Here is a 27088-nt window from a genome sequence, read left to right as displayed (position 1 = left end):
AATGCCACCTGGTCTCCAGGAGAAGAAAAAGCCCCCTTTGCAGAGAACCTTTTATACCATGCTTCTCACATTGTGTGGTTACCATTTCCCCAGGCTGCGGGGCTGTGAGTAGGGCCAGCTACACCTTAGCTGTTTCTCCATCAGCTCCCAGCACCTCAGGTTCTGTGCTTGTGCGTGGGGGGACCCCTGAGGCAGGTACCACCCCAGGGTCTCAGAGCACTGCTGTCCTCTCCCCTTCCTACAGAAGGTGCCACCCCCTCCCCGTGACCCCCGCCCCCCGTGTGACCCTGGCTCCTTCCCTGCATGCTCGGCCTTGGGTCAGGATCTTCAGGGCCCCTCCCCTCGGCCCCACGTGTGATGAGGCCTCACACCTGGCTGGCTCATACACTGTTGGATAGTTTCCAGCTTAGTGGAGGCCAAGGCGCGGGCCTCCTCTGCAAAGCGGCGGTGTCCCTCATCGGTCAGCTTCCAGAGGCAGGATCGGGGCCGTGTGCTGACGCCACCCTGCATGCTGACCGGCACTTTCTCAAAGCTGTCTCGGAAACAGAGATTGTGACGCACGGTATTCTTCCAGCCTTCCGGAGCCGTCCGGAAAAAGGGGAAATGCTGTCTGCAGACAGGGAGGAATGGTAAGGAGAGGTGTGGTCTCTCTGGGAGATGCCTTACGCTGGAGAATGTTCTCCCTGGGGGCCAGGAGCCTCAGCCCTTCTCTCACGTCGGAGAAGGGCAAGCTGGCCCACGACGCACTCTGCCGACTAAGCATGTGTCAGACCTCCACCTGGCGCAGTGCTTGTGCAGAGCCTCACCTTACAGACCCAGTTCACTGCCCCCACTCCCTGGCTCGCTTTCCTCCCTCCTCCGAGGGCTCAGGAGTTTGACTTGCAACAGGAACAGAGCAGAAATCAGGCCAACAAGCTCCTGTCAGAGGAATCCTGGTCAAGGAGGATGCCTCTTGAGGATTAATACTCTGCGACTCTTCTGATAATAGAGGGGAAAGTTCCGAGAAACTCGTCAGGCTCATGGGTACCCGACTCTCAAAGCTCAACGTAAATCCCTTCTCAGCCCAGCTTCCCCGGGTCCTTGGGGAACAGGCTGTGCCAGGCAGTTCAGTCCAAAGGAAGGCATGTGAGAAACTGTTGGGGAAACCAGATTTTATACTGGGTGTTCTTGAGAGGGAAGATGGGAGAATTTATGACCCGGGTGATTTTATTTGTTAAGGAACTAAAGTATAAAAAGGGTGGAGTTTCTTAGATGTGAAAGGGGGTGGGGTGGCTATCTTTCTGTCTATGTGAGGTGTGGACACACAGTCGGGGGCAACCCAGAACCAGTGCCTGGGAAAGGAGAAGCATCCTCTCAGACCCAGATGGGGGAACTGAAGCAGCAGCCCAGGGCCTGGAAGGTATCAGAGCAGGGCCCTGCCCCCTCCCTTCGCCCTCCTCACAGGGCCCCCGGCACATACCGAGTGAAACTGTAGATCTGTTGCACGTTGAGGCCACAGGGGGAACTGTTTCTTAATGCCAGTGCAATTAGGTGGAAGTAATTGAGAGGGGGCCGGGACCACAGCCCCCCCTCCTGGCTGTTGGCTTGCCGAAGCCTCCGACTCTGGAGGGGGGCCCTTTTGTGAGGGGACTGGAGAGCCACAGAGGAGCTGTCATCCTGGTCCTCAGCCTCCTTCTCTTCTGTGAGCTAGAGGAGTACAGAGTAGGAACTGGTCCTGACTCCACAGCCTCTACTCCAGGGGTGCAGTGGCAGGAAGGGGTGGTGGTCTAGGGCCACCATCTGGGCTTCTCCCCAACCCAGGGGCACAGCTAATTTCTGAACCCATTAACCCTTCGTTAACCCTAAGAAAACAGAACTCTCTGCTGCATCATCCCTGTGCCCACCCTGCCTACATCCCAAGTCCATCCCACAGCCCAGAAATCCCTACCTCCCAGTTGCTGTTGGAAGAGGCAAACCGCTTCCGAGGGGGATACTGGTCTCCAGAAAGTGATGGTGACTCCACCACTGTGGCCTGTGGGCATTTGGCAAAGTCCTCTTCTTTTGGGGGTGGCTGAGGGGAAGGGACTATGCTTGTCAGATTCTTCCCCTTACTGGGTTCTCGGACCTCCAGCTTTCCAGGGGGGAACACGATGTTGGGGTCTACCCACATCCACAGGTTGGGCTCGAAATCTGGACCTGTGCAGAGAAAAAGGAGATTGAGGGCCATAGGTCATGGGCTTTGGGTGTCCCGCCCAGGCCACAGGGCCATGTCAGAGAACTCACTCTCATCTACTCACCATCTTTATCAGGGTTGGGTTTTTTTTCCAGAGGTAGTTTTGGTGGCTCAACTATTCGGAGTTTATATCTGGCAACTAGCAAAAAGAAAAGAAGAGAGTCAAAACATCCTAGGATTTTCATTTCGGCCCCTTGAAGCTTCCCTGGGAGGTGGCTATGGGCCCTGCCTGGGAAGTTACGATGCCATATTCTACTGGTTTCCCCTTACCTCTCTGACCTTTTCATTCTCCTCTGCATTCTTCTCTTCTCACCCCACATTACGGCCCCTAAACCATCTCATTAATGCCTGTTACTTTAGTCAGTCACCATCTATAAACTCAAGGCTTACAAATCTTTATCTCTAGCCCAGACTTCTCTGCTAGCCCTTAACTAGAACTGCCCATGGGATAACCCACAGGCATTTTGAACAACATTTCTAAAACTCAACTGCATTTTCCTGCTCTTGCTCCTGCATTCCTTGTTTCAGCATATGGCCCCATCTAACCAGCTGTCCAGGCTAGATACTTGGAAATCATTCTTTTTTTTTGCGGTACGCGGGCCTCTTACTGTTGTGGCCTCTCCCGTTGTGGAGCACAGGCTCCGGACGCGCAGGCGCAGCGGCCATGGATCACGGGCCCAGCCACTCCGCGCATGTGGGATCTTCCCGGACCGGGGCACGAACCCGCGTCCCCTGCATCGGCAGGCGGACTCTCAACCACTGCGCCACCAGAGAAGCTTTTCTCCATTTTTTAATTGAAGTATAGTTGATTTACAATGTGTTCATTTCAGGTGTACAGCAAAGTGATTCAGTTTTATACACACACACACACACACACACACACACACGCAAGCATATATAAACACATATTCTTTTTCAGATTCTTTTCCATTGTAGGTTATTACAAGATATTGAACATAGTTCCCTGTGCTCTACAGTAGGCCCTTGTTGGTTATCTATTTTATGTACAGTAGTGTGTATCTGTTAATCCCAAACTCCTAATTTATCCCCCCACGCCCCCCCACCACTTCCCCTTTGGTCACCATAAGTTTGTTTTCTGTGTCTGTGAGTGGAAATCATTCTTGACTCCTCTTTCCCGTACAGCCACACCCAATCAATCACCAAGTTCTACCATCCTAGTCCGAGCCTATAACCTAAAAGGTCTGCTTATCTTCTTTTCTTTAACTTACCGTATTGCAGTTTGAGTGATCTTCCCAAAATGTTAATCCAATCATGCCACCCTTCAGTGCAAAACCTTTTGATGGCTTTCCATTGCCTTTGGGCCAAATCTAAATTCCTGAGATAGTCTACAAGGCCCTGGCTCCTCATCAGTGTTGAGTCATTCCTCCCAGGCTCTCCACCCATCTCCAACAGACCACATCTAGATCCTCTGCCTTCCCATAAGCTGTTCCCTTTGCTGGAAACACTCTTCCCTCTTCCTGCTTGCCTAGTTAATTGCTACTCACCCATCAGGTCTCTGTTTAAACCTCTCTCTGAAGCAGGCCTTCTCTGACTACCTGTCCAAACACTCCCATAGCACACATTTTATTGTAACTACCTGCTTAGTGTCTATCTCCAGGTCTGTCTCCTTCACTGCCTAGCGCATGGGAGGAGCTCAACTTAACTGGATGAATGAATACATGGTGGGCTTAGAGTAAATCAGGTATATATTAGAGCTAGCTGCTCGACATGAAGCTGGCTTCTGGTCCAGTTAGGGGGAACTATCATTGTCCCCATGAGTGTCATCATATTACAGATGAATCTAGGTTTTTGTCTGGAAAATGATGATATACTTATTAGAGAGCTCAGTAGTTAGAAAGGATGCCCATTACATCGTTAATGTTCAACACAGTATTCTAAAAAGGAAAAAGTAGTAAGAGATATAAGAAAGAAAAAGGCAAAACTATAATTATTTACAGAGAAAAACATAGATTAACAGAAAACCATACAAAATCGATATATAAATTATTAGAACCAATAAGAGTCCAGCAAGTTTGCTGGATATAAGACCAACATACTAATCACCACTGTTCCTCTATACCAGCATTAAGAAACTGGAAAATAATTTTTTTTTTCAAAAAGGTGCTGTTCACAATAGCAACCAAAGTTATAATGTATCTAGGGGTTAACTCATCAAAGAATGGACCTTTATGTGAAAAAGATGTACCTACTACTTAAGGACCTAAAAAACTTCAATAAACAAAGACATACATACTATAAAGATGCCAATTATCCTCAAATTAACCTATACATTTAATGCAGATATTATAACACATAAAGATTGAAAGGTGAGCTTCCCTGGTGGTGCGGTGGTTGAGAGTCTGCCTGCCGATGCAGGGGACACGGGTTCGTGCCCCGGTCCGGGAAGATCCCATATGCCGCAGAGCAGCTGGGTCCGTGAGCCATGGCCGCTGAGCCTGCGCATCCAGAGCCTGTGCTCCGCAACAGGAGAGGCCACAACAGGGAGGGGCCCGCGTACCGCAAAAAAAAAAAAGATTGAAAGGTTCTGCACAGTAAAACTCACAAGGGAAAAAAAAATCAATAGACAATAAACCAGAAAAAAAAATCATTTCCAGAACTCTCAATTCTCTGATAGACAGCTCCTACAAATCAAAAAATAAAAGGCTAAGACAAATGTATACATGGGTAAGATACGAATCAGTATTCAGAAGGAGGGGCTACCTGAAGATGCTGAGCCTTACTAGTAATAGGAACACAATAAAAGAATGATATAATAGTTTACATCAAACTGACAAGAATTATAAAAAGAGGTAATACCAAGTGTTGGCAAAGATGCAGTGAAATAGGATCCTTTATTACATCTGAATAGCAACTGGTGCTGGTGAAGAATAATCAGGCAGCACTACAATTTACTGTCTAATCCTGGGTGTGTCTATTCAAGTTAATAGAAGAATTTATATACTAATTTTCATTGCTACCATCATCTACCAAATTCTCGGCCACTCCCCCTCATTTAGAGGAATTTAGTTCCTGGCTCACTGTCACTAGTGCTACTCCTGCCTTAAATCTTGGCTATTTCAATAGATACATAGATGATTATCCTAATAACCTGGGCTCTAGTTTCTTGAACTCTTCTCCTCCCAGAATTCTGCCTTCCATCCTAATGTAGACAGTCCTCACTGTCATAACCTAAACCAATAACTGCAACCTCTCCATAACCTCATTTTTGCACCATGTAAATATGCACCACCTCCTCTTTCCAGCCATCTCTTTTGATACCAACTGATAACCCCAATCCATTGATCTATGGCTTTGGAGCACTTGTTTGGTTGGATTTAATCAGGGTGTGGTTTGGCCAAGCAAGTGTTCCAAAGCCATAGAGAACCAAAGGAGTCAACGGTGTATGCAAGAGAGTGAGCCTGTTTGGGGGATTCCAGGTTAGTTACAGAGAGGACATCCCCTCTAACTCTGCTCTTTGAGAGCAGGGAAAGGGTGATGGGATCAACAGATGGGTGATCTCAGTGGGATCAAAGGATAGTGCCTCTGTCCATCTCCCTCCCCTGCTCTCTCTGACACAGGTGGCCCCATGCCTCCTCAAGGACAGTGTTTGAAATTTATTTTGGCCTCGGGAGGCTTGTGGGATCTTAGTTTCCTAACCAGGGAGCAGTGAAAGCGCCAAGTCCTAATCATTGGACGGCCAGGGAATTCCTGTCTCCTCTCTTTTCTGTTATAAATTTCTGTCTCTGGACCATTATCATCATTCAAATATGCTGTTAATTCTCTCATCTTGTTAAAAACAAGAACTTCTTTTGTCCCCACTTTCTGTGCCAGGCCACTACTCCATATTTTTGCTTTCCTTTGAGGAAGAACTCCTCGAAAGAATTGCCTATACTTTGTCTCCACTTCCTCTCCCTTCCACACTTAAACCCTTGCCAATCAGTCTTTCTTCTCCACCACTCCACCAAAACCACTATGATCAAGGCTGCACTCCACCAAAACCATATAATCAAGGCTCTGCTTTGCTAAATCCAATAGTCAGCCCACCTCTGACCTGATCTCTCACAGCGGTGTTCCTGTCCTGTGACCACTCCTTCTTTGAAACACTTTCTTCACTTGGTTTCCAGGAAACCACAATACCAGTTTTGATTCTTAATGGTCATTTCCTCAGTTCTTTTTTGGTTTACCTCCTCTCCAATCTCTTTAGAATGGAATGCCCCCCAGGGCTCATCCTTGGTTCTTCTCTATTCTCACCCCTTAAATGCCAGGCGTGTACCAAAGACTCTCAAAATTTATATCTGCATACCTCTCTCCAGAATTGCAGACTTATATATCCACCAGCTTACTCAACATTTCTACTTGGATATCTAAAAAGTATCTCAAACTCAGCATGTTCTGAACAGAACTCCTGATTTTCCTCCCTAAATATCCTATCAGGAGCTTACCCCATCTCACTACAAGAAAACTCCATCCTTGCACTTGACCAGCCAAAAACTCTGGAGGAGTCATCCTCTAATCTCTCTTTTTTACACCACACATCCAATCCATCAAGCGAATCCACCTGGTTCTACCTTCTCACCACATCCTCTGCCACCACCCTGGTGGTGCAGTCTGCCATCGGCTCTTGTCTGGATTACTACAGTAGCCTCCTAACTAGTCTCCTGGCTTCCCAGTCGCTCTACCTTTACAGTGTACCCTCAACCCAGCAGCCACAGTGATCTTTTCAGACTATAGATCATTCAGGATCAGCTACATAATTTGCAGGGCCCAGTGCAAAAGGAAAATGTGGGCCTCCTTGTTCAAAAATTATTAAAAATCTTAAGACAGTGATAGCAGGACGTTAAACCAAGTACAGGCACACTATGCAATAGCACAGGTCACTCACTAGGCTGGCGATCATGTCACTCCTCTGTTCCAAACCTTTCAACCGTGCTGCATCTTACTTGGAATCAACCCTAATGCCCTCAAAGGGGAAGATGGCTCTTCCTGATCTCCGCTCCACAACCCACACCCTCTGAACTCTCCTCTTCATTTACTTTGATCCAGCCTCACTGGCCTCTTTACCGGTTCCTCCAGACATATTCCTGAGGGTTTCTACACTGGCTATTTTTTCTGCCTGGGAAACTTTTCCTCTAAGTATCCTCCGGCTCACTATCTCACCTCCTTCAACTCTGCTCTGCTCGTATGTTCCCAATGAAGACCAACCCTCATATACAATGTTCCCAATGAAGACCAACCCTATTTAAAACTGTAGCTGCCACCACCTCCCAGCCCCCATTCCTGAGCCCTCTTACCATGTCCTTTTTCCCCCCATCTCAGTTATCACCTTATAACATACCATTTATTTATTTTTGTTTGTTTATTTATTTATTTTGATGTGGATTGCCTGTGTGGCCCCAGTAGAATGTCAGCTCCATGAAGACTTGTCTGTTTTGTTCATGATGTATCACATGAGTGTCCAGAACAGTGCCTGGCAAATTGGAGGTGCTCAATAAATATTTCTTGAATCAGTGAAGATACAAGAATGTTTGTCAGCATTACTTATGGTTGCAAAGAGTTCCAATGGAGTTTTGTCTCCATCAGTAAGGAGAATTAAAATGCAAAAAGTAATGTATGCAGATGATAGATTACCACACAGCAATCAGAAATGATGAATCAGGGCTTCCCTGGTGGCGCAGTGGTTGGGAGTCTGCCTGCCGATGCAGGGGACACGGGTTCGTGCCCCGGTCCGGGAAGACCCCATATGCCGCGGAGCGGCTGGGCCCGTGAGCCATGGCCGCTGAGCCTGCGCGACCGGGAGCCTGTGCTCCGCAGCGGGAGAGGCCACAACAGTGAGAGGCCCGCGTACCGCCAAAAAAAAAAAAAAAAAAAAAGATGAACCAGATTTGCATTTAGCAACTGAAATAACTCTCAAAAACAATTTGAGGAAAAAAAAAAAGCAATGAGTTTATGTAAATTAAGGTCACCTATAAAAGCAAAATAATGCTAAACAGTTTTCAAAGATACACCTATCTAAAGACATTAAATGGATTAGGGTTGATACATGGGAGTGTGGGAGGTGACAAAAGTGGGTGGGGATTGAATGAGTTAATCCAAGTACTTTGCCCAAACAGATGGCAATCATGTACCATGAATGTAGGAGGTGATTACCTCAAATCTCAACACTTGAGGACCAAACAAAAAAAGTTTTTAAAAGACAACGGTCAACTATCCATTCAGCAAATATTGAGCACCTCTAGGTGTCAGACAATGTATTAAGAGGTGGTATACAGCCACGAACAAAACCGATTTTAAAAAGATTTTAAGAGAAAGATGAACGAAAACGTAGTGTGCCCCGATGGCGTAGGCGCCACGGAGAAAAGGCCGAGAAGAGGCCTAGAAAGTTCTGGGATTTAGCCGGGGCGGGTGGGGTAGGATTGAAAGGCCGTGTTCAGGCAGGACCCCTGCCCTCCCTGGGCTTTCCATCGAGGCGGGGACTCCATTGCCCGGAAAAAGTTGGGGTAGGGTGGGAGCTCCAGAGCTCAACAAAGGGGGCGCGGGGCCCCGAACGCGACATAGTCACGGGGCTCGCGGGGGCGAGTGGCGAGCAAGTCAAAGGCCGGGGAGCTTCCGGCCCGGCGCGCCCACGAGCCTCCGACCATCCGCGGCGCGCCCATCCCCCACGACCCCCCTCTCGGACACTCACGGTTTTGTTCCGCTAAGGGCAGGTGCGTAGTGGTGAAGGCCAGAAAGCACTCGTTTCCCATGTCCCAGTCCAGCAATCCCGGGACCTGGCCATGGAGGCTGGCCCAGAAGTCTAGGTGCTGGAGCTTCAGGTCCACGATTAGCTAGAGGAGGGAGAGCCGGCACAGGGTGGGAGAGTCTGGAGAGACTGAGGCTGAGGCCTGGGAAGCACTTCCTCAAATACCCGCGCTCTGATTGACTTGGGTCGGAGCCCGCTCAGGTGTGCCCAGTCCAGCTGACACCCTTGCTCTCGAGCCTCCACGGAGTGCTTCTTGCCACGTCTTTCTGCAAGCACCCGCCCCCCTCGCCGCTTTCATTTGGGAACCTTGGGGGTCCAGAAGGGAGGTACCCCAGGCCCTCTTTCCCCTCTACATTTGCACTAAGCTCTTTTATTTAGTAAATCAGTCTACCATTGAAGAATGATCCTGTGGTGGTATTAATAGCTACTTTCTAGAAGTGTGGAAGATTTCATGGTTTATCCAAGGTTACATCTGTAAGTACATGGTGGAGATAGGATTAAATGGTGATTATTTTATTATTTTATTTTTTTGAATGGTGATATTTAAATTTTGTTTTTCATAATTTCAAATTTACAGAAAAGTCCCAAGAATACTATAAAAAAATCCAGTATACCTAAATCCTGTAACTCACCAATTACTAACATTTCATCACATTTTTGCTTTTGTCTCCATGTATGTAAGACATACATTATTTTTTCTGAACTGTTTGAGAGTAATTTGCAGACGTCATGTTCCTTTACCCACAAATACTTCAGTGTGTATTTCCTAAAAACATTGGTTTACATAATCAGAAACAAGAAAATCATCAAAATTTAACAATGATTCAATACTATGTTTAATATACACATTCTATTCAGATTTCACCAATTGTCCCAATAGTGTCCTTTATTTAATTTGTTTTCTGGTCTAGAATCCAATTCAGGATCATGCAGGGCATTTAATATTTATGTCTCTTTAGTCTCTAATCTGGAGCAGTTTCTCAGACTTTTATTTATTTCTTTATTTTTAATTTTTTTTTGAATTTTATTTATTTAGTTTTTATACAGCAGGTTCTTATTAGTTATCTATTTTATATATATTAGAGTATACATGTCAATTCCAATCTCCCAATTCATCCCACCACCCTCCCACCAGACTTTTAAATATTTCATAACATTTACATTTTTGAAGAGTACAGGCCATTTATTTTGTAGAATGTCCCTAATTTCCTCATAATTAGATTATGTGTTTTGGGCAACAATACCGGAGAAGTGATGTTGTTTCCTTCTTAGTACATCACATCAAGAGGCCCATGATGTCAGTTTGACTCATTATTTGTGGTATCCATCATGTTTCTCAACTGTGAAGTTACCTTTTTTTTTCTTTTGTAATTAGTAAGCAATTTGTGGGGAGATACTTTAAAGTGATCTAAAATACTGTTTCTCATCAAGTTTGGACCGACAGATTCTAGCGTCTATTTACGATTCTTACCTAAATCAATCATTACTATCATGGACTTGAAATGATGATTTTTATTTTTATTTTTATTTTTGACTGTGGGATCTTAGTTCCCCAACCAGGGATTGAACCCGGGGCCACCATAACGAAAGCACTGAGTCCTAACCACTGGACTGCCAGGGAATTCCCTGATTTTTCTAAATCAATCATTCCATCTCCATTTATTTAGTTGGCATTCTATTGTAAAGAAAAGCTTTTCCTTCTCATTTTGTTTATTTGTTATCAGTATGGACTCAAAGGATTGATTCTTTTTTTTTTTTCAAAGGATTGATTCTTATTTTACAGAGTGGATCATAATTCAGTACTGTAATTATTTGTTTTAATTCTTAAATTGTTCAGATTTGGCCAGAGGGTGAGGCAGCCCCCTCTGGTTCCTTTGTGCATACTGGGTTTTCCCATCAGAGCTCATCCACCCTATACTGTGTTGCCTGTTGCTTGTCTACTAGACCAGATTTTTTTAAAAATAATTTATTTATTTATCTTTGGCTTCGTTGGGTCTTTGTTTCTGCACATGGGCTTTCTCTAGTTGTGGCGAGCGGGGGCTACTCTTCGTTGTGGTGCGTGGGCTTCTCATTGCAGTGGCTTCTCTTGTTGCGGAGCACAGGCTCTAGGCGTGCGGGCTTCAGTAGTTGCAGCACACGGACTTAGTTGCTCTGTGGCATGTGGGATCTTCCTGGACCAAGGCTCGAATCTGTGTCCACTGCACTGGCAGGTGGATTCTTACCCACCAAGCCACCAGGAAAGTCCCAACCAGAAATTTTGAGAGTAGTACCTGGTGCATAGGAGACCCTCAATAAATATTGTTTTAACTATGGTGAAAACAACAGCTTTCTTTTAAAAAACTTAGTGGGACTCTACCTTTAATATCAATAATAACAATAACTTTTATGACAATTTACCTAATGATAAAAATAATACATGTTTGATACATAAAACTTGGAAGTATAGAAAGCACAAAGAAAAAACAGTAAAATAAAAATCATTCTTGTTATCAACCAGAGATAATAATTAATTACATTCTGATGTATATTATTCCAATCTTTTTCCTTATGAGTGTTTCATTTTTGTCTTATAAAAAATGTTATTGTAATGCATCCACTCTTTTGTAGCCCTTTTTATTTATTTTTTATTTTTATTTAGTTTTCCTTTTATTTATTTTTTAGGCTATTACTGTGTGGCATGTGGTATCTTAATTCCCCAACCAGGGATCGAACCTATGCCGCCTGCGTTGGGAGCACAGAGTCTTAACCACTGGAGTGCCAGGGAAGTAAGTCCCCTATAGCCCTTTTTTGGTTGTTGTTGAATTTTATTTTATTTATTTATTTTTTGTATGGCAGGTTCTTATTAGTTATCTATTTTATACATATTAGTGTATATATGTCAATCCCAATCTCCCAGTTCATCACACCCCCACCCCCATAGCCCTTTTAAAATTAGTGTATCGGGCTTCCTTGGTGGCGCAGTGGTTGAGAGTCCGCCTGCCGATGCAGGGGACGCGGGTTCGTGCCCTGGTCCGGGAAGATCCCACATGCCGCAGAGCGGCTGGGCCCGTGAGCCATGGCCGTTGAGCCTGCGCGTCCGGAGCCTGTGCTCCGCAACGGGAGAGGCCACAGCAGTGAGAGGCCCACATACAGCAAAAAAAAAAAAAAAAAAAAGCTAAGTTAGTGTTTGTGGAATTAATAGATACTGTTGTTCTTCTCTTCCATTGCCTCCCTCTCCCGGGCTCCTGGATTACTCTAGAAAGGGATCATTAGACCATTGTTCCAGCATCTTCTAACTCTGTGTCATTTTTTATTGTTTTTGCAGAATTTTTGGCACTTTCCTAGCCCCCGCCTTCTCTTCAGGGGCTTGTTAATTCATTCTTTCGTTCCCTTATTCAACAATATTTATTGAGTATCCACTGTGTCCCAGGCACCGCAAAGGTACTATAGGCCCTTGGGAGCAAAGCGACAACTCCCAGGGAACATAAAGTCTGGTGGGGAGACAAGTGAATAATCACATAAACATAATAATAAACATAGTAATGCTATGAAAGATGGGATAGGAGAACCCAACCTAATGGGGGGTGGAGGTCAGAGAAGGCTTCCCTGGGGAAGCTGGCTTAACTATGCAAATAGAATGGAGTGGGCGTGGGGGCAGTCTTCAGAGCAACCTGGGCTTAAGGAATAGTCTGTGCAAAGGTGCTGAGGCAAGAGGAAACACAGGACATTAGAAGGCACACGGTGAGAGCCAGAGGGGCAGTTAGGGGAGAGACCCAGGGCTGTCTTTGAAGGTCACCTCAAAGATTTTGGTCTTTACCCTAAGAGCAAGGGAAAGATCCTTAGAAGGAATATATATTGGCGAGGACACAAGTGAATGAGGATGAGCCCTCCCCGTCTTTTCCCTCCGTTACCCCGCAGTACCACTCTTGCCCCCTCCGGCAGGGTTCTTCCACCTCTGCTCTCTCCTCCTAGAGACTCTTTCGTCTATTTTCCACTCCCCTTGCCCCCAGCACCCTGTCCTTGGGTCTCACTCTAGTGGCCCTCTGTCTTTTCCTTGTCAGAGCCTCTCTTTCCCCCAGCGCTTCCCCTTGCTCTGCTGGTCCCCACAAAGGCCCTCAGGGCCCCACGTGATGCACCAGCCTCGGCCTCACCCCCACCCCAGGCCCCTGCTTGGGTGGCCTGCTCTGGAAGGTGCAAAACCCACAGCCCAGGTATGAGTCTGAGAACCCTGACTCTTGGATTCTTTTTTATTTTTAATTAATTTATTTATTTATGGCTGTGTTGGGTCTTCGTTGCTGCTCACGGGCTTTCTCTAGTTGTGTCGAGTGGGAGCTACTCTTCATTGTGGTGCGCGGGCTTCTCATTGCAGTGGCTTCTCTCGTTGTGGAGCACGGGCTCTAGGCACACGGGCATCAGTAGTTGTGGCTCGCGGGCTCAGTAGCTGTGGCTCGCGGGCCCAGTAGTTGTGGCTCACAGGCTTAGTGGCTCCGCGGCATGTGGGATCCTCCCGGACCAGGGCTCAAACCCGTGTCCCCTGCATTGGCAGGAAGATTCTTAACCACTGCACCACCAGGGAAGTCCCTGACTCTTGGATTCTTATCCCATCCACCCCTTCCTGCCTCCTGGGAAAAGCAGCTTTGGGGTTCCAGGGCAGAGAGAGGACTGGGAGCAGCTGCAGCCTGGACACAGATTCTGTAGGTTCACCCCAAAGTGGAGCGCGTTGAAGAGAAACACACACAGCAACATGGCATCAGGTTTTATTGTAGGAACTAATTTCACTGAGGGAAGGAAAAATTCCTGTCTGTCAGGGGTAGCGATTGGTTAAGAGGTGAAATGGGAGGAAAACCAATTCTGACACGAGTGGGATGAGGGGAATAATAGGGAGTGTTGGGCCAAGGTGAGGCCTTAGGGGACAAGGAGGGGGACAGAGGGAGGAAAGAGCTGCAGTGGAGAGGGGGCAGGGAGGGGAGTTGATGGCACCAGAGGAGCCAGAGCCTGACACCTGTGGCCTGGGAGCAGGCAGTCTTTTCAGCAGAGGAGACAGGAGCAAAAGCAGGGCCCTGAGCTGGGGGAATGGACGGTGCCTTGGACTTCCTGGAGGAGCCTGCTGCCTGGTGCTGTCCTCCTCACTTTTGGGCACCCAGTGCCAGGGCGATGATGAAGCCCAGAACCAGCAGGAACATGGCTACAGAGAGCAGCACCGTGATGACCACCATGCCCCCCGTCCGGGCCATTCCCAGCCCAATAGATTCTGCCTTCCTTCCTGTCAGAAGAGAGGAGGGAGGCCGTTGTGGTCAGGAGCGGCCCCCATCCTTCCCAAGGCTCCCAGCCTAGTCCCTCATCCATTCATCCAACCAGCCATCCCTTCAGTCATTTATTCACCCAACCAACCAACGACTCGTTGGAGGGATCCAGACATCCATCAAAAACACATTTACGAAGCATCTCCTATGTCAGGCACTGAGGATACAGAAATTAATCAGACACAGTCGCTACCCACAAAGTTTAGCGGTGCGGCCAGATGAGTCAACAGCCACTTAAAATGCCAAGGGCTCAGTGTGAAGATAGAGGTAAGCAAAGGAGCTAAGGGAGCACAGGGAGGGGCAGCTGCGGGATGGGGTGGGAGGGGCCTAGAAAACCTTTGGGGGCCCTGAGATGTTACTTACGAGGAAGTGTGGACATTGGGACCTCTCTACTGGACTCAGTGGATGCCCCCTTCGTCACTAGGTAGGAAATGCTTTTGTGGTGAGATTTGGGGTAGAGAGGAGAGAATCCTCAGTGAGTATCTGGGACTTAGGGTAAGAGGGAGCCCAGGCCTCCCCCTTCACAGCTATGCCTCCTGTTGTGCCCAGGAGAGGTGCATTCTTGACCCCTTTAGCTGTGCCCTCACTCTCCCCCATGCTGACCACCTCCCACAACCAACACCAAAGTCAGGACCCAGCTTCTCTTCCTGTAGGCCCTCCCACAGATGCCCCAGGCCAGGGTCTGGTACTTACTAGTATTTGGTTCCTGGTACTAGGTTTGTCATCTGGTACGCGCTGAGCCGGGTGACCGTGAAGCCAGACCCACTGTCCACCACGCTCACCAGCTCCCTGCGTCCGCGGCATGGAGGCATCACGAAGCTAGATTTCACCACTGGGCAGGAAATTGGGGGTGTGAGGCAGGGTCAAGTTTCTGGAGACCCCAAGGAAAAGGGCAGTATTTAGAGTATGGATGGCCCAAGAAGGGGGTCAATAGGAAGGGATGAGTGGGAGGAGGGATGCCAGGTGTCCTGGGAAGGGATCTCTGGGGACTAGGGTATGCCTGGGAGGGGGTAGCAGACCTTTGCTGTCATTGGCTCTCCGGACCATCAGTGTGGCATTGCCCCCTGTGAGGTGACAGGGGGGCAGGGCAACTAGCAGGCTTTCCGTCAGCGCTGGGGACAGCAGACCAGAGAGACTTGAGATGTTGAAGTCGGCTGGGGGGCAAGGAGGGGATACAGGTGAGGATCAATCCCCCTCTCATCAATAGATCTGCCCCCCACCCCTGGAGGTCCTCTCTAAGGATGAAGAGTCCTATTCTGCAGTGCGTTTGCAGAACACGAGTCTTTTGCCTGTGCGACCACCAGGTGGCAGGCTTGAGCTGCAGAAGCTAGGTGCTCCACCAAGCCGCTAGACCCTGGGTGCCAGGAGTGGGCAGAGCCCAACCCCACCCATATCCATAGCCCCACACCTCCCTGCCTCCTGGATCTGGGACCAGGAGTGTGCCCTGGGCCCCAGTGACTGATGCCTGGTCACTGCCATCACCAGTCCCCCAACCCCAACTGGCCAGACCAGCCCTCTTTGAGAGCCCTGGAAGGCACAGTCCCTCCTCTCCAGACCCCTGAGCCCCTCCCCACCCCGGCCAGAGATGGTAGAAACCTGCAGCCCTGGGGGCCAGGACAGCCAGCAGAATCAGGATCAAGGACAAGGTCCGGACAGGCAGCAGAGATGCCATAGCTGGGAGCTGTGGTGGGTGCTGGCAGGCTGTGGCTTCCTAAGGAAAGTGCGGCCCTCCCCCGGGGTTTCTGATTTTGTCCTGGGGGTAGGAGGGGCTAGAGGGGAATCCTGTCCAACCTGCCCCTTGGACCCTACAGCCTCAGGGGAGGCCCCCAGACAGGTTTTTCAGGATGGGGAGCTAACCCTCAGGCCAAGAAGGGGGAGGCCCTGGCTGGATCTTGGTGGTTTAGTCACCTGCAGAGGGGCAGGGTAACTAAGGTGGGGGGAGGAAAACCCCTTCTTCTGGGGCACCCACGTGTAAGGGCGTGAGTGTCCCTGCCTCACGTGCATCTGGAGCCCAGCCTGTAGAGGACCGTTCCCCTCAGGTGGTGCGGGGCTCTTCCTAGGAGGACGACAAGTTCTGAGTTTGCCCTGGTGTGCAGGGAGAGGAGAATAACCCTGAGGGGCTCCTGAAAGGGCCTTGGTTGGGTAGGAATGGGAGAGAAGCTGGGAGAAACAGGTAGTAGGGGGTGGGGGCAGCAGAGCCAGGGGTTCCAGTTCTTGGCATCCACTGAGGCCCAGGCCCTGAGCTCTGCGAGAGGCAGAGGAGTGTGGGTGCCCGGGAGCGCACAGGGCTTCCCATTCTTCTGGAGAGTGGGACCAAGGATGCCGGGGAGGACTTCCAGTGTTCGGAGAGGTGGGCACTGACCCACCCAGTGGGGGTGGGGGTGGGCACAGTCAGCCTTGGTCAGCAACCTTTGTGAACTGTTTGAGAGTAAAGAAGAGAGAGAGGGGTTTCCCTGGCGGCGCAGTGGTTAAGAATCCGCCTGCCAATGCAGGGGACACGGGTTCGAGCCCCGGTCCGGGAAGATCCCACATGCCGCGGAGCAACTAGGCCCGTGCGCCACAACTACTGAGCCCGCGAGCCACAACTACTGAAGCCCGCATGCCTAGAGCCCGTGCTCTGCAACAAGAGAAGCCACCGCACTGAGAAGCCCACACACCACAACAAAGAGTAGACCCTGCTCACCGCCACTAGAGAAAGCCCCCACACAGCAACGAAGACCCAATGCAGCCAAAAATAAATAAAATAAATAAATTAAAAATAAATAAATAGGGGCTTCCCTGGTGGCGCAGTGGTTGAGAGTCCGCCTGCCGATGCAGGGGACGTGGGTTCGTGCCCCGGTCCGGGAGGATCCCACATGCCGCGGAGCAGCTGGGCCCATGAACCACGGCCGCTGAGCCTGCGCGTCCGGAGCCTGTGCTCCGCAACGGGAGAGGCCACAACAGTGAGAGGCCCGCGTACCGCAAAAATAATAATAATAAAAAATAAATAAATAAATAAAATAAATATAAAAGAAGAGAGACCTGGTAGGAGAAAATGAAAAAGAGACAACTTCTCTGATGGCACCATCAGCGTTAGAGAGACGTGAAGGAGGAATTGTGAGTGGAGAGAAGACAAGAGGAGAAGGCACCTACCCTGAGCCCCAGGCAGGGTCTTTGGTTGCTCCACACTTACCCTCACAGCCATCCTGGGTGGTAGATGTCATTGGCTACCTTTTGTGGATGTGGAATCTGAGACTCAGCAGCAGAACCACTTGTGGAACATGGAATACTTTGTCAGGAGAGGTCGTAGACCTCCTCAGAGAGTGTTATGTGTGTCTTTCTGCTCCAGGAGCCACTCTAGCTTCCCCAGTCCTGGAAGAGGGCCGGGGTCCTGGTAGGGAAGTAAGGGGCCGGTGGGGTTGTGTCCTTACCCCCACGGTGGGAAGGTAGGCTCAAGGCCTGGGGTGTGAGCAGGTGGTGACAATAAAGATAGGACTCATGGACCCAAGCAGAGTAGGAGGGCCTCAGACCAGCACTTCTCCAAATTTAATGTGCATATGAATCACCGGGGATCTTGTTAAGATGCAGTTTCTCATTCAGTGGGTCTGAGATGGAGCCTGAAATTCTGCATTTCTAACGAGCTTCCAGGTAACGTTGATTGATGCTAGTCTGGGAGACCCACACTTTGAGTCGCCAGATGCTCTGTATTGCCTCCCCCCTCCCACACACACGCTCTGGATCCTGTGATGGAGATCAGGAGCAGGTGTTTTTCCCCAGTCTCCCAGGACAGGCTGCCTTTGGGTGAAGAACTGAATCCTGTTTTTCCTGCACCTTGGCTTTTGTCCCCTTTTAGATCAGATCTTATCATCGTTCTACAAACTGAAAGAGGATCTTTTGCACATTGAGAACTTTGGAGAGCGGGAACAGACTAAATGGTGGAATTCCAGGGGTGAAGGATCTTCTTAGTACTCTTCAAATCCCATCACCAACTGGGAGGATGTTTACACTTGGGCTTGGAAGAGACTCCTTCCCATTTCAGTCACAAACCAGGAGGAGAAAGGAGAAGAGGTTGGGTTTATTGCAGAGTGCGTCGTGTTGGGTCCACTCCTAAGCCCCCATCCCCATCTGAAATTATGAGGGAGATGGAGTTGGGTAGGGGAGGGCAGAGCTCTGACCAGATTTTAAAAGGATAAGAGGGGCCTGTGCCTTTAAACCCTCCTTTCTCCCTCCAATCCCCCCCCTTCCCCACCCCTGGCCCTCCCCAGGTTTCTGGAGGAGCTGAGAGTTGCGTCTTCTCCCTGCCCTGCCGAGCTGCTCACTGGCTGCTCTGGAGGCTGTGCTTTGCGGTCTCCATGGAAACCATTAGTTGCTAAGCAACTGGAGCATCATCTGTGCTGAGCGCTCGCATCTAATTATCCCATCATAGCAGCCGAGAAGGGTTTGGGGAGCTGAGAGAAGGGGGAGCTCAAGCGCAGGAGCAAGAGGATAACTCTTTTAGCAGAGCAGATTCATTGACAACGCTGAAGTCATTTAAAGCCACAGCACCCTCTTCCTCTGGAGGATTTCCTCATGGCTTGGAGAAAGGGAACCAGGGCCACAAATGCCTGGAGTCTCTCTCTTGGACCCACTCTTTCTAGGCTGTCTCCCCCTTGGATTCTTGACTCTCAACTCACTCAAGTTCCCTCCCCTGCCTCCTTCCTTCCAAATCCCCTAGTCAAGACAACAGACATTTATTAAATACCAGTTATGTCCCTGGAACTGTGCTAAGCACCAGGGATATGAAGGTAAGATAAAATTTTGCCCTCAAGGAGCTCCTGATCTCTCTATTCTGCCACAAAGATTAGCTCCTAAAACAGAACTACTCTTTCGAAACTGTGGTTCTTCCTTTCTTTCTTCCTTCCTTCCTTCCTTCTTTCTTTTTAAATTGAACTATGGTAGTTTTGCAACCAAAAGAGCTCAGATCAGAACTCAGGTCTGTCTGATATACTTAATGGTTCTCCTTCCCTAATGCCACTCTTCTGCTTCCCAGTCAATTAGAACATGTCCCCTTGGTTCCATGGGCATGTCAACTTCTGATGGGGACTACTGTCCTGTTGAGGAGTGATACCATATGACTTTAGGTGAGTTGCTTTGAACCTTAATTTTCTCACCTGTAAAATGGGAAGACTCAGTCTTTCCCATCTATCTAGTAAGATATGACAGGTGTAAATATGCTCTAAAATAAAGGTGCAGAAGGAATGTTGAGATCATTGTCAGAATCTGTAGGAGCAGACTGGGGGAAACCCTGGCGACTTGGACCTGGGGGTAAGATGCAGTGCTCACCAAATGTTGTTCTGGTGGGAAATGTCAGAGCCTCTATCCTTGAGATACTAGGCTGGAAAAAGCTGTGAGAGTAAGAAAATCTCAGTTGTTCAGTGATGGAAGACAACTGGATGCTTCTTTATTTTTTTCTAATGTTGCCTATGATACAACCACTTGCCTCAAATCTTCCAGTTTTCTGACCTTGGCTGAGTTACCTACATAACTACTCTGAGCTGCAGTTTCCTCTTTTGTAGAAAGGGTATAAAGTCTGTCTCACCAGGATACTATGACTATCGCTCAAGCTAATTTATTTAAGAGTGCCTAGCACAGTATCTAGTTCAATTAATATTAATTTAAGTAATTTATCTTATCCTCTCCTTTTTATTACCCCTTGGTGCAGATGAAGACTAGAGGCTCAGAGGCAATAAATAATGTTCCCAAGGTGACAGATGAGCAAGAAATGAGGTGGGTTAGAATTCAGAATGTGTTTTCCAACCATGTCATTGAAGCACAGGGAGATGGTTGGGCAGGAAAGTTAGTCTGAGAGGGGAGAGTGATTGAGAGGTGGACAAGCTGCTCCTTGGATACCACAAATGCCACAGGGGTACTAGGCATGCAGGAACTGCCTTCTCACACACTTATTCATTCAGTAAACATTTGTCGAACAACTCCTCTATGGTGGGTACTATGCTAGGTGATGAGATACAGAGATAACAAGACACAATTCCTGTTCTCAAGTTGCTGAATTTTGGAGAGTTTCAGAGTTAGCCTTCCTAAGTGGGATATTCCAAAAAGAGGGAACAGCACATGAAAAGGCTCAGAAGTGAATTATCCTGACACCTCCTGGGAACTGTGAACCATACATCTTGGCTAGAAAGAAGTATTAAAGGATGGACCTGGTGAGAGCACTAGCTACCCGGTTGGGTCACCAATGGCTTTGTATGTTATGCTAAGGAGCTTGGTTTTTAGGCTGAAGAAAACAGAAAGCCTTTGAGGTGTTTTACTTGCTTAAAGATCATTCTAGAAACAGTGTGGAGAATGAATTGGCAGTGGGTAAAAGACTGGTACGTTGTGTCAGCGTTGGTCTATGTGGCCAATAGAATATGACAGAAGTGATGGTAGGTCACTTCTGAGAGTAGGTCCTAAAAGGCATTGCATCTTCCTCCTTGCTCTCATGGATTGCTCACCCTGGAGGGCATGGGAGCACCTCCATGGGGAGGTCCACGTGGCAAGGGATTGAGGCCTCCTGCCAAGACCCAGAGAGGAGTTGAGGCCTCCAACCGACAGCCAGTGAATGAGCGAGCTTGGAGGCAGAGCCTGCAGCTCCAGTCAGTCCTTCAGATGACAGTGGCCCAGGTTGGCATCTTCACTGCAACTTCATGAGACACCCGGCTAAGTCTTTCCCAGATTCCTGATTCTCAGAATAAATGTTTGCTTTTATAAGCCACTAAATTTGGGGATAAGCTGTTATGCAGTAATAGATAACTAATACCAATATCTTGGGCAAGTCAGATGAAAATGACATTTACTCCAGCACAGCGGGGAGGTCTGGGATGAAGAGAGGGAAGGCAGGCGATGGTTAAAATCATAAATGTAGAAAAGAGTCCTTGAAGAGAGTAGTGGAAGGGAAGGACAAGACAACCAAGGACAGGATTCTGGGAAACACAGTGTCTAGAGGACAGATGGAGGGCGAGAAGCTGATGAAGGAGGAATGAGCATTAGGAGGAGAACCAGTAGAAAGTGGATGGAAGGTTTTGCAAAGGAGGTGTCAAACGGTATGAAGGTCAGGATTGAAGGCAAGGACTGATAAATGTCCCTGAGCCTAGCATCTTGAGGGGTGTGTGTGTCCTTCAGGGCAGGTTCCTGCAGGTGAGGGGGGCAGAAGCCAGACTGTGAGAGTCCAGGGATAAGTGGGAGGAGGGAGAGTTAGAACTGTGTAGACTGCTCTTTGAAGAAGCTTGGCTGGGAAGGGAAGGAGACATAACTGGAGGGAATTGGGGGTACAGAAAAGTCTCACCTGTTTTGTTTTTAAAGTTAAAGATACAGGAGAGAGGGAGGTATAATTTATGGGGAGGCTCCTGGAGGAGGGAGAAGGTGGGACTCAGATCAGAGGTGGAGGCATTAGCCTTTGGCCGTAGGAATGACACTTTCCAGATAGAGAAGAATGGGGGCAATGGTGCAGAGAAATCTTATACTTTGCGTTGGGGGGGGATTGTGTTGGGAAAGGTTGGGGGATGAGAGAAGTAAGTTAAGGGAGCTCCCTCCTGAATGTCTCTGCTTTCCCTGGGAAGTAGGATACTCGGTGGGGAGAAGGGTTTGGGGCCTAGCTGTTGTGGGAGAGGAAGACACAGCTACAAACAGCCCTGAGGAAGGCTGTGTTTGGAGGTGACAGCCCAGCTCAGCGTGAGGACTACTGGTCTTCAGGGGCACGGACTATATTAGTTAGGGTTCTCCAGAGAAACAGCACCAACAGGATGTGTATATATAGACAGATTTATTTTAAGGAATTGGCTCATGCAATTGTGGAGGCTTGGCAAATCCAAAATCTGATGGGGGAGGCCGGCAGGCTGGAGACTCAGGAAAAGAGTTGCAGTTTTTGAGTCCAAAGGCAGTCTGTTGGCTGAATTCCTTCCTTCTCATGGGGAGAGGGTGGAGGTCATCTTTGTTCCATTAGGGCCTTCAACTGATTGGATGAGACCCACCCATATTATGGGGTAATCTGCTTTACTCAAAATCTGCTGATTTAAATGTTAATCTCATCCAAAAAACACCTTCACAGAAACATCCAGAATAAAGTTTGACCAGATATCTGGACAACATGGCCCAGTCAGGTTGACACATAAAATTAACCATCCTACTGACCTTGACATTTTGGGAACTGTTCAAATTACTCAACAGCTAGAGCATAGAAATGATAAAACTGTCACATTGTACTGACTCAGGGTTTCCAAGGTAGGGAAAGTTGAGGGTATTGACAAGATTCAAGGGATGGAGAATAAGATCTAGGCTAGTTTTGAGAAGGAGTGATAGATGTGACAGGAAAGAGGACTGAGCGAGCGGGGGTTCAATGAGGTCAAGGTAGAGCAAAGGTGTGGGAGAGGTAGAGGAGCAGGAGTGGAGGCCATCTAGGTGGCTGCTAAGGAGACAAAGCCAAGATCCTCACTGCAGCTGGATGGGATCAAAATGTTGCTGGGAATTCCCTGGCGCTCCAGTGGTTAGGACTTGGCACTTTCACTGCGGAGGGCCTGGGTTCATTCCCTGGTCGGGGAACTAAGATCCCACAAGCCTCGCAGTGTAGCCAAAACAAAAAAAAAAAGTTGTGAGGCCGGCAGGGGCTGAAGACCCCGGTGTCTCCAGGGTCCAGGCAGATAACAAAAGTAGTAGAACAAGGTGAGTGAGACTGGGCCAACTAGAAAGACTGTAGCAGCACGAGTTCCACCTACCGGGCCGCCCCATGCAGCTCTGGGAGAGTTGCCTTGTGGAAGGTGGGGACCTAGTGTGGCCACGCCTCCTCGCTTTTTCACGAGAAGCCAAAAATCTGAATTTTTTGGTAAAATGATCTTATTTCCAAATTTTAAACTAAATATATATTAGGAAAATGCACTTTGTGAGCCAAACAATATACATCTTCGAGGCCAGCTTTGCCCTCGGATCCCCAGCTGTGTCATCTGGGACACGGTGTTGGAAGGATATTTGAGGCTGAGGGCATAGAGGCTGGAGGGTGTGGAAGCAGCAAGGGGTTCAGCACAGCCAGGACCCTGGGCAGGAGGGTTTGCTGTGGAAGGGGTGGGGTACAGAAGTGAAGGAGCAATCGCCCTGTGATCTCCACAGACAGGAGGAATCTCCGACAGGGTTTGAGTAGGGAAGTCGCATAATTCAATCTAGTTGTAGGAAAATTACTGAAAGAGTAGGTGGAGGCTTGACTGCGGGGTAATTAAGCCTCTCCTTAGGCTGAAGGAGAGCTAATCCGTACAAGAAATAATGATGGCCCGAATTAATTTATTCAATAAATGTTTATTAAATGCCTTTGCATCAGTCACTGTGCTAAGTGCTGGACATTGATGTGAACGAGACATTGTTCTCCCTGAAATTATGGTCCAGTGGGAGATACTGAAGAGGCCACTACTCATTGCATCAGGATTTTAGTAGAAGATGTAATAATAACAGCTGTTATTTACTGAGTGCTTACAACACGCCAGATGCTGTGCTAAATCCTTTATGTATATTTTCTTGCTTGATCCTCATGACAACCTCTGTGATGTGAGTACTGTTATTATTGTCCTCATTTTATTAATGAGGAAACTAAGATCAGACTCGCCAAAGAGGCTCCTCACAGAAGTGGCAACTTACATGGGCTTGGGTAGTCCCTAAGGGCTTCCTGGAGGAAGTGGTGAATAAGTGAAGACCTGAAGTTTGAGTAGGAGTTAGCAGTGTGAAGGCAGGGGGGTGGGGATGGGGGTGAGGGTGGAGAGGGGAAATTGTTCTAGGCTGTAAGGGACCAAGATTAGAGAATGGGCCCATCGGAAGGTTAGAGTGGATTTTGAGGGAGTCACTGGAGAAGTAGCTGGGACCAGATGAAAAGTCTTGTAAGCCCCTTTAAGCACTTTAATTTTTATCCTAAGGCTAAAAGGAAGCCCTTGAAGGGTTTTAAACTGGAGAGTGTCGTGATCAAATTTGTATCTTATAAAGATGGTTTTTGCTGCAATGCAGAGATTGTGCTGGGTGAACAGCTGGGAGGTATTTTGGATGTCTCTGACATGCTGTTGAGATAAGATTCCAGGCAAAAGATGACAGAAGAGGAGATTTGGGGGTGATGGTTTGGCTGGGAGGGCTGTGGAGGGGGGTGGAGAGCAGCGTTAAGGGTGCGTCCTGACTGGGGCAGCTGGGTGGATGATGGCACTGTCACTAGCTGGGCATGAGTGGGGGTGGGAGGAGCAGATTTGTGGGAAGGGGATGGAGATCACTGAACTTGCTGAGTTGAGGTGCCTGGAGGACACCCAGGTGGAGGTGTATGGAAGGTGGTCGGATGCCTGATCTGGAGCTCAGGGAGGTTGTCAGCTAGGTGTGACAGCTGCAGCCTTGGAGAGACGTACAAGCCAAGTAAGAAGACAAGGTCAAGAACAGAGCCTGGGGAACAGCAACACTATGGGCAGAGGAAAAGAGGAGCCTGCAAAGGAGAATGAGAATCTTCCCTAAAAGAAAAAAAAAGCGCCAGGAGGGAGTGGTGTCCCAGGTACCCAAAGAAGAATACTTTCAGTTTGTTCCGTAGCAAACTGGTGCTCAGGGAATAAAGAGCCATGACGCATACTCCTTGGATGTGGCAAGTAGGAGTCGTGGAGATTGCTTCAGACTAGGGGAACAGGTGACTGAGCGGGACTGGGCTGGCAAGAGGGTGCTGAAGGCCTGCAGCTCCGGGTGTAGTTGGGCCTGGGATTCGGTGAAGGGGTGGGAGACTGGACAGCCTGGGGAGGGCAGGTGTGAAGGCGGAGGACAAGGAAGATGCTCTTCTTCTCACCCCCGGGCAGTTCCTTAGACCCTCTTGGGTCCGGAACCTATGACAGGAACAGGGAAGGGGGTCAGGAGGGGTGTCCTGGATGTTGGTGGCACGTGGAGGAGATGGTGTGAACTGAAGCGGTACAAGTGAGCTGATCTGGATCAGCCTTCCCTTCAGGCCTGAGGAGGAAGGAGCTCTATCCTCCAATCCCTCTCTACAGGGGTGTGGGGCAGGGACCTGGGATCTCCAGCTTGGCGACAAGGGACGTTTTGCCCCTCTTGGGACCAGCCATCTCTTATACACACATGGACTTCCTGGTTAGGGAGTGGCTCAAGCCAGTCCCCAGAGAGAATGGGGAGCTGTTTCAAAGTAACCAGGTAGCCACTAGGAGGAACAGCAAGGTATGATGGAAGGGTACCAGCATCCTCTCGAATCTCATTGCACCCTCGTAGCGGGGAGGGGTGGTCTTGGCATAAATGCCCAGGCCATAACCCCAACCTCTGCCTTCTCCCACCTCCCCAGGTCCTGTTTAATGATGCATCAGATATGGTGCGCTTTGCAAAACTGTTATTTGTATAGAAGCCTTAGGGAGGGGGAGGGAAGCCACGCCCTCCTCTTCCCCCCTCCAGCCACTTTACTTGCAGAGAAGAGACCTGCAGTCAAATACCAACCCCCAGTCCCTCTGGCTCACTAGCTCAGAGACTTGCAAACCGAGAAACCGAGAGCTGCGGGTTCCCCAGCTCCCCACGTGGCCGCGCTGTGTCTCGCAGCATCGCCCGGAAATGGCCTGGCCTCTGAGCTTGCCACACTCCCACGGACCTCTCCACCTCAGCCCTTCCTCCCCACTCCCCCAGCCCTGAGCTCAGAGCACCCCTTCGCCTCCCACTTAGCCCAGAGTCTGGCCGCTGTGGCGTATTTGCCTCAAGTCTCCCCAACTCTCTGTATCTCTCAGAATAGAATGAGAGCCTCAAACTCGTCCATCCCCCGAAGCCCCCAGCCTGCCCCGACCTGTTCCGAGGGCACAGGAAAAAGCCGGGGAATGGGACACAGGCTCTGCCAGGTAGGCAGAGGGCTAGGAGGAGAGGAAACAGCTTTGGAGCAGATGGGCCTGGCTGCACCCCACTCTGGCTGTTGCTCACCAGCTTGGGACCTTGATCTCAGTTTCCTGCCTGTCCATGGAGGCGATAAACCTACCTCTGACGGCCGTGCTGAGGACGAAATGAAACAAGTCCTGAGATGCCCAACACAGTGTTTGGCACATAGTAGGTGTTTAAAACAAGTTCCCTCCCCTGTCTTCACTTCGGGGCTCTGATGAAGAGGTAGAATGAAAGAAATTAGGGTCGATGGAGAGAGCTCTCCCAGAGTCAAGGAGGCACACTGGGGTGGGAGTACAGCTCTGCTTCACCCAGGGTGAGGGGAGGAGAGGGAGTGCCAGAGCCCTAGGCCCTCCAGTGCTTCTGTCCTCACTGCACTCCTTGGATTGGCCTTGGGACACCCCTGGGAAAGGCATTCCTTGTGGGTGAAGGAGGTCTGGTGGGGAGGACCTGGGGTGGGGGCACTGCCTCTGGGTCTTGAGCAACACCCCTCCCCGCTCCCCCAACTCATAATCCGATTTATATTCCTACTCCCTCCTCTGGACCCGTCGCCATGGCAACAGTTTTCTCAGTTGCACTTCATCAGTTTCTCGGCAAATCTTTTTTTCTTCCCTGTCCGTCTCTCTTTTTCTCCTCTATCAGTCAGCCTTTCTCCATACCCATGGTGCTCACCTTTCCTACTCAACTTCTCTGTTTCTCTCTTGCACTCCCTTTGTCCCTGCCTGCTTCTGTTCAAAGCTCTCTTTCTACACCTTCCCCCCTCATCTCTCCTTTCTGAAGTCCAAGATCGTAGCAACAAGCTAGAGTCTATTGGCTGGACAAGAGCTTGAGTTCCTTCTCACGTCAGGGCAGAAAAGTGGAGAGTCATGGAGGGACACAGTTTGGGTCTCAGTGGGCTCTGCACAGAGGTCAGTGATGCGAGAGTGGATTTAAGGTCTGGTCTATCTATTCAACTCTGATCAGGAAGCAGGGAGTGGGGAGCGGAGA

The 27088-nt window shown here is 49.1% G+C and overlaps 2 protein-coding genes across 2 annotated transcripts; both read right to left on the bottom strand.

Annotated features, from left to right (window-relative positions):
• Positions 1-327: 327 nt before the first annotated feature.
• On the bottom strand, positions 328-9024 carry FOXR1 (forkhead box R1). The gene is made up of 5 exons (XM_033434691.2): positions 8895-9024; positions 2277-2351; positions 1928-2175; positions 1460-1686; positions 328-610 (listed from the first exon to the last, which is right to left on the bottom strand). Exons 1-5 carry the CDS (start codon positions 8953-8955, stop codon positions 328-330), a joined length of 894 nt encoding a protein of 297 aa, XP_033290582.1. The 5' UTR covers positions 8956-9024.
• Positions 9025-13564: 4540 nt separating this feature from the next.
• On the bottom strand, positions 13565-18052 carry UPK2 (uroplakin 2). Its single transcript, XM_004273322.3, has 5 exons — positions 15830-18052; positions 15253-15387; positions 14927-15065; positions 14597-14667; positions 13565-14193 (listed from the first exon to the last, which is right to left on the bottom strand). Exons 1-5 carry the CDS (start codon positions 15903-15905, stop codon positions 14057-14059), a joined length of 558 nt encoding a protein of 185 aa, XP_004273370.1. The 5' UTR covers positions 15906-18052; the 3' UTR covers positions 13565-14056.
• Positions 18053-27088: the final 9036 nt, after the last annotated feature.

Source organism: Orcinus orca, chromosome 8 (assembly GCF_937001465.1).
Source record: "Orcinus orca chromosome 8, mOrcOrc1.1, whole genome shotgun sequence".
Taxonomy (NCBI): Eukaryota; Metazoa; Chordata; class Mammalia; order Artiodactyla; family Delphinidae; genus Orcinus; species Orcinus orca.
Note: the sequence above shows the minus strand (reverse complement) of the source record. Positions and strands in the feature narration are given on the sequence as shown.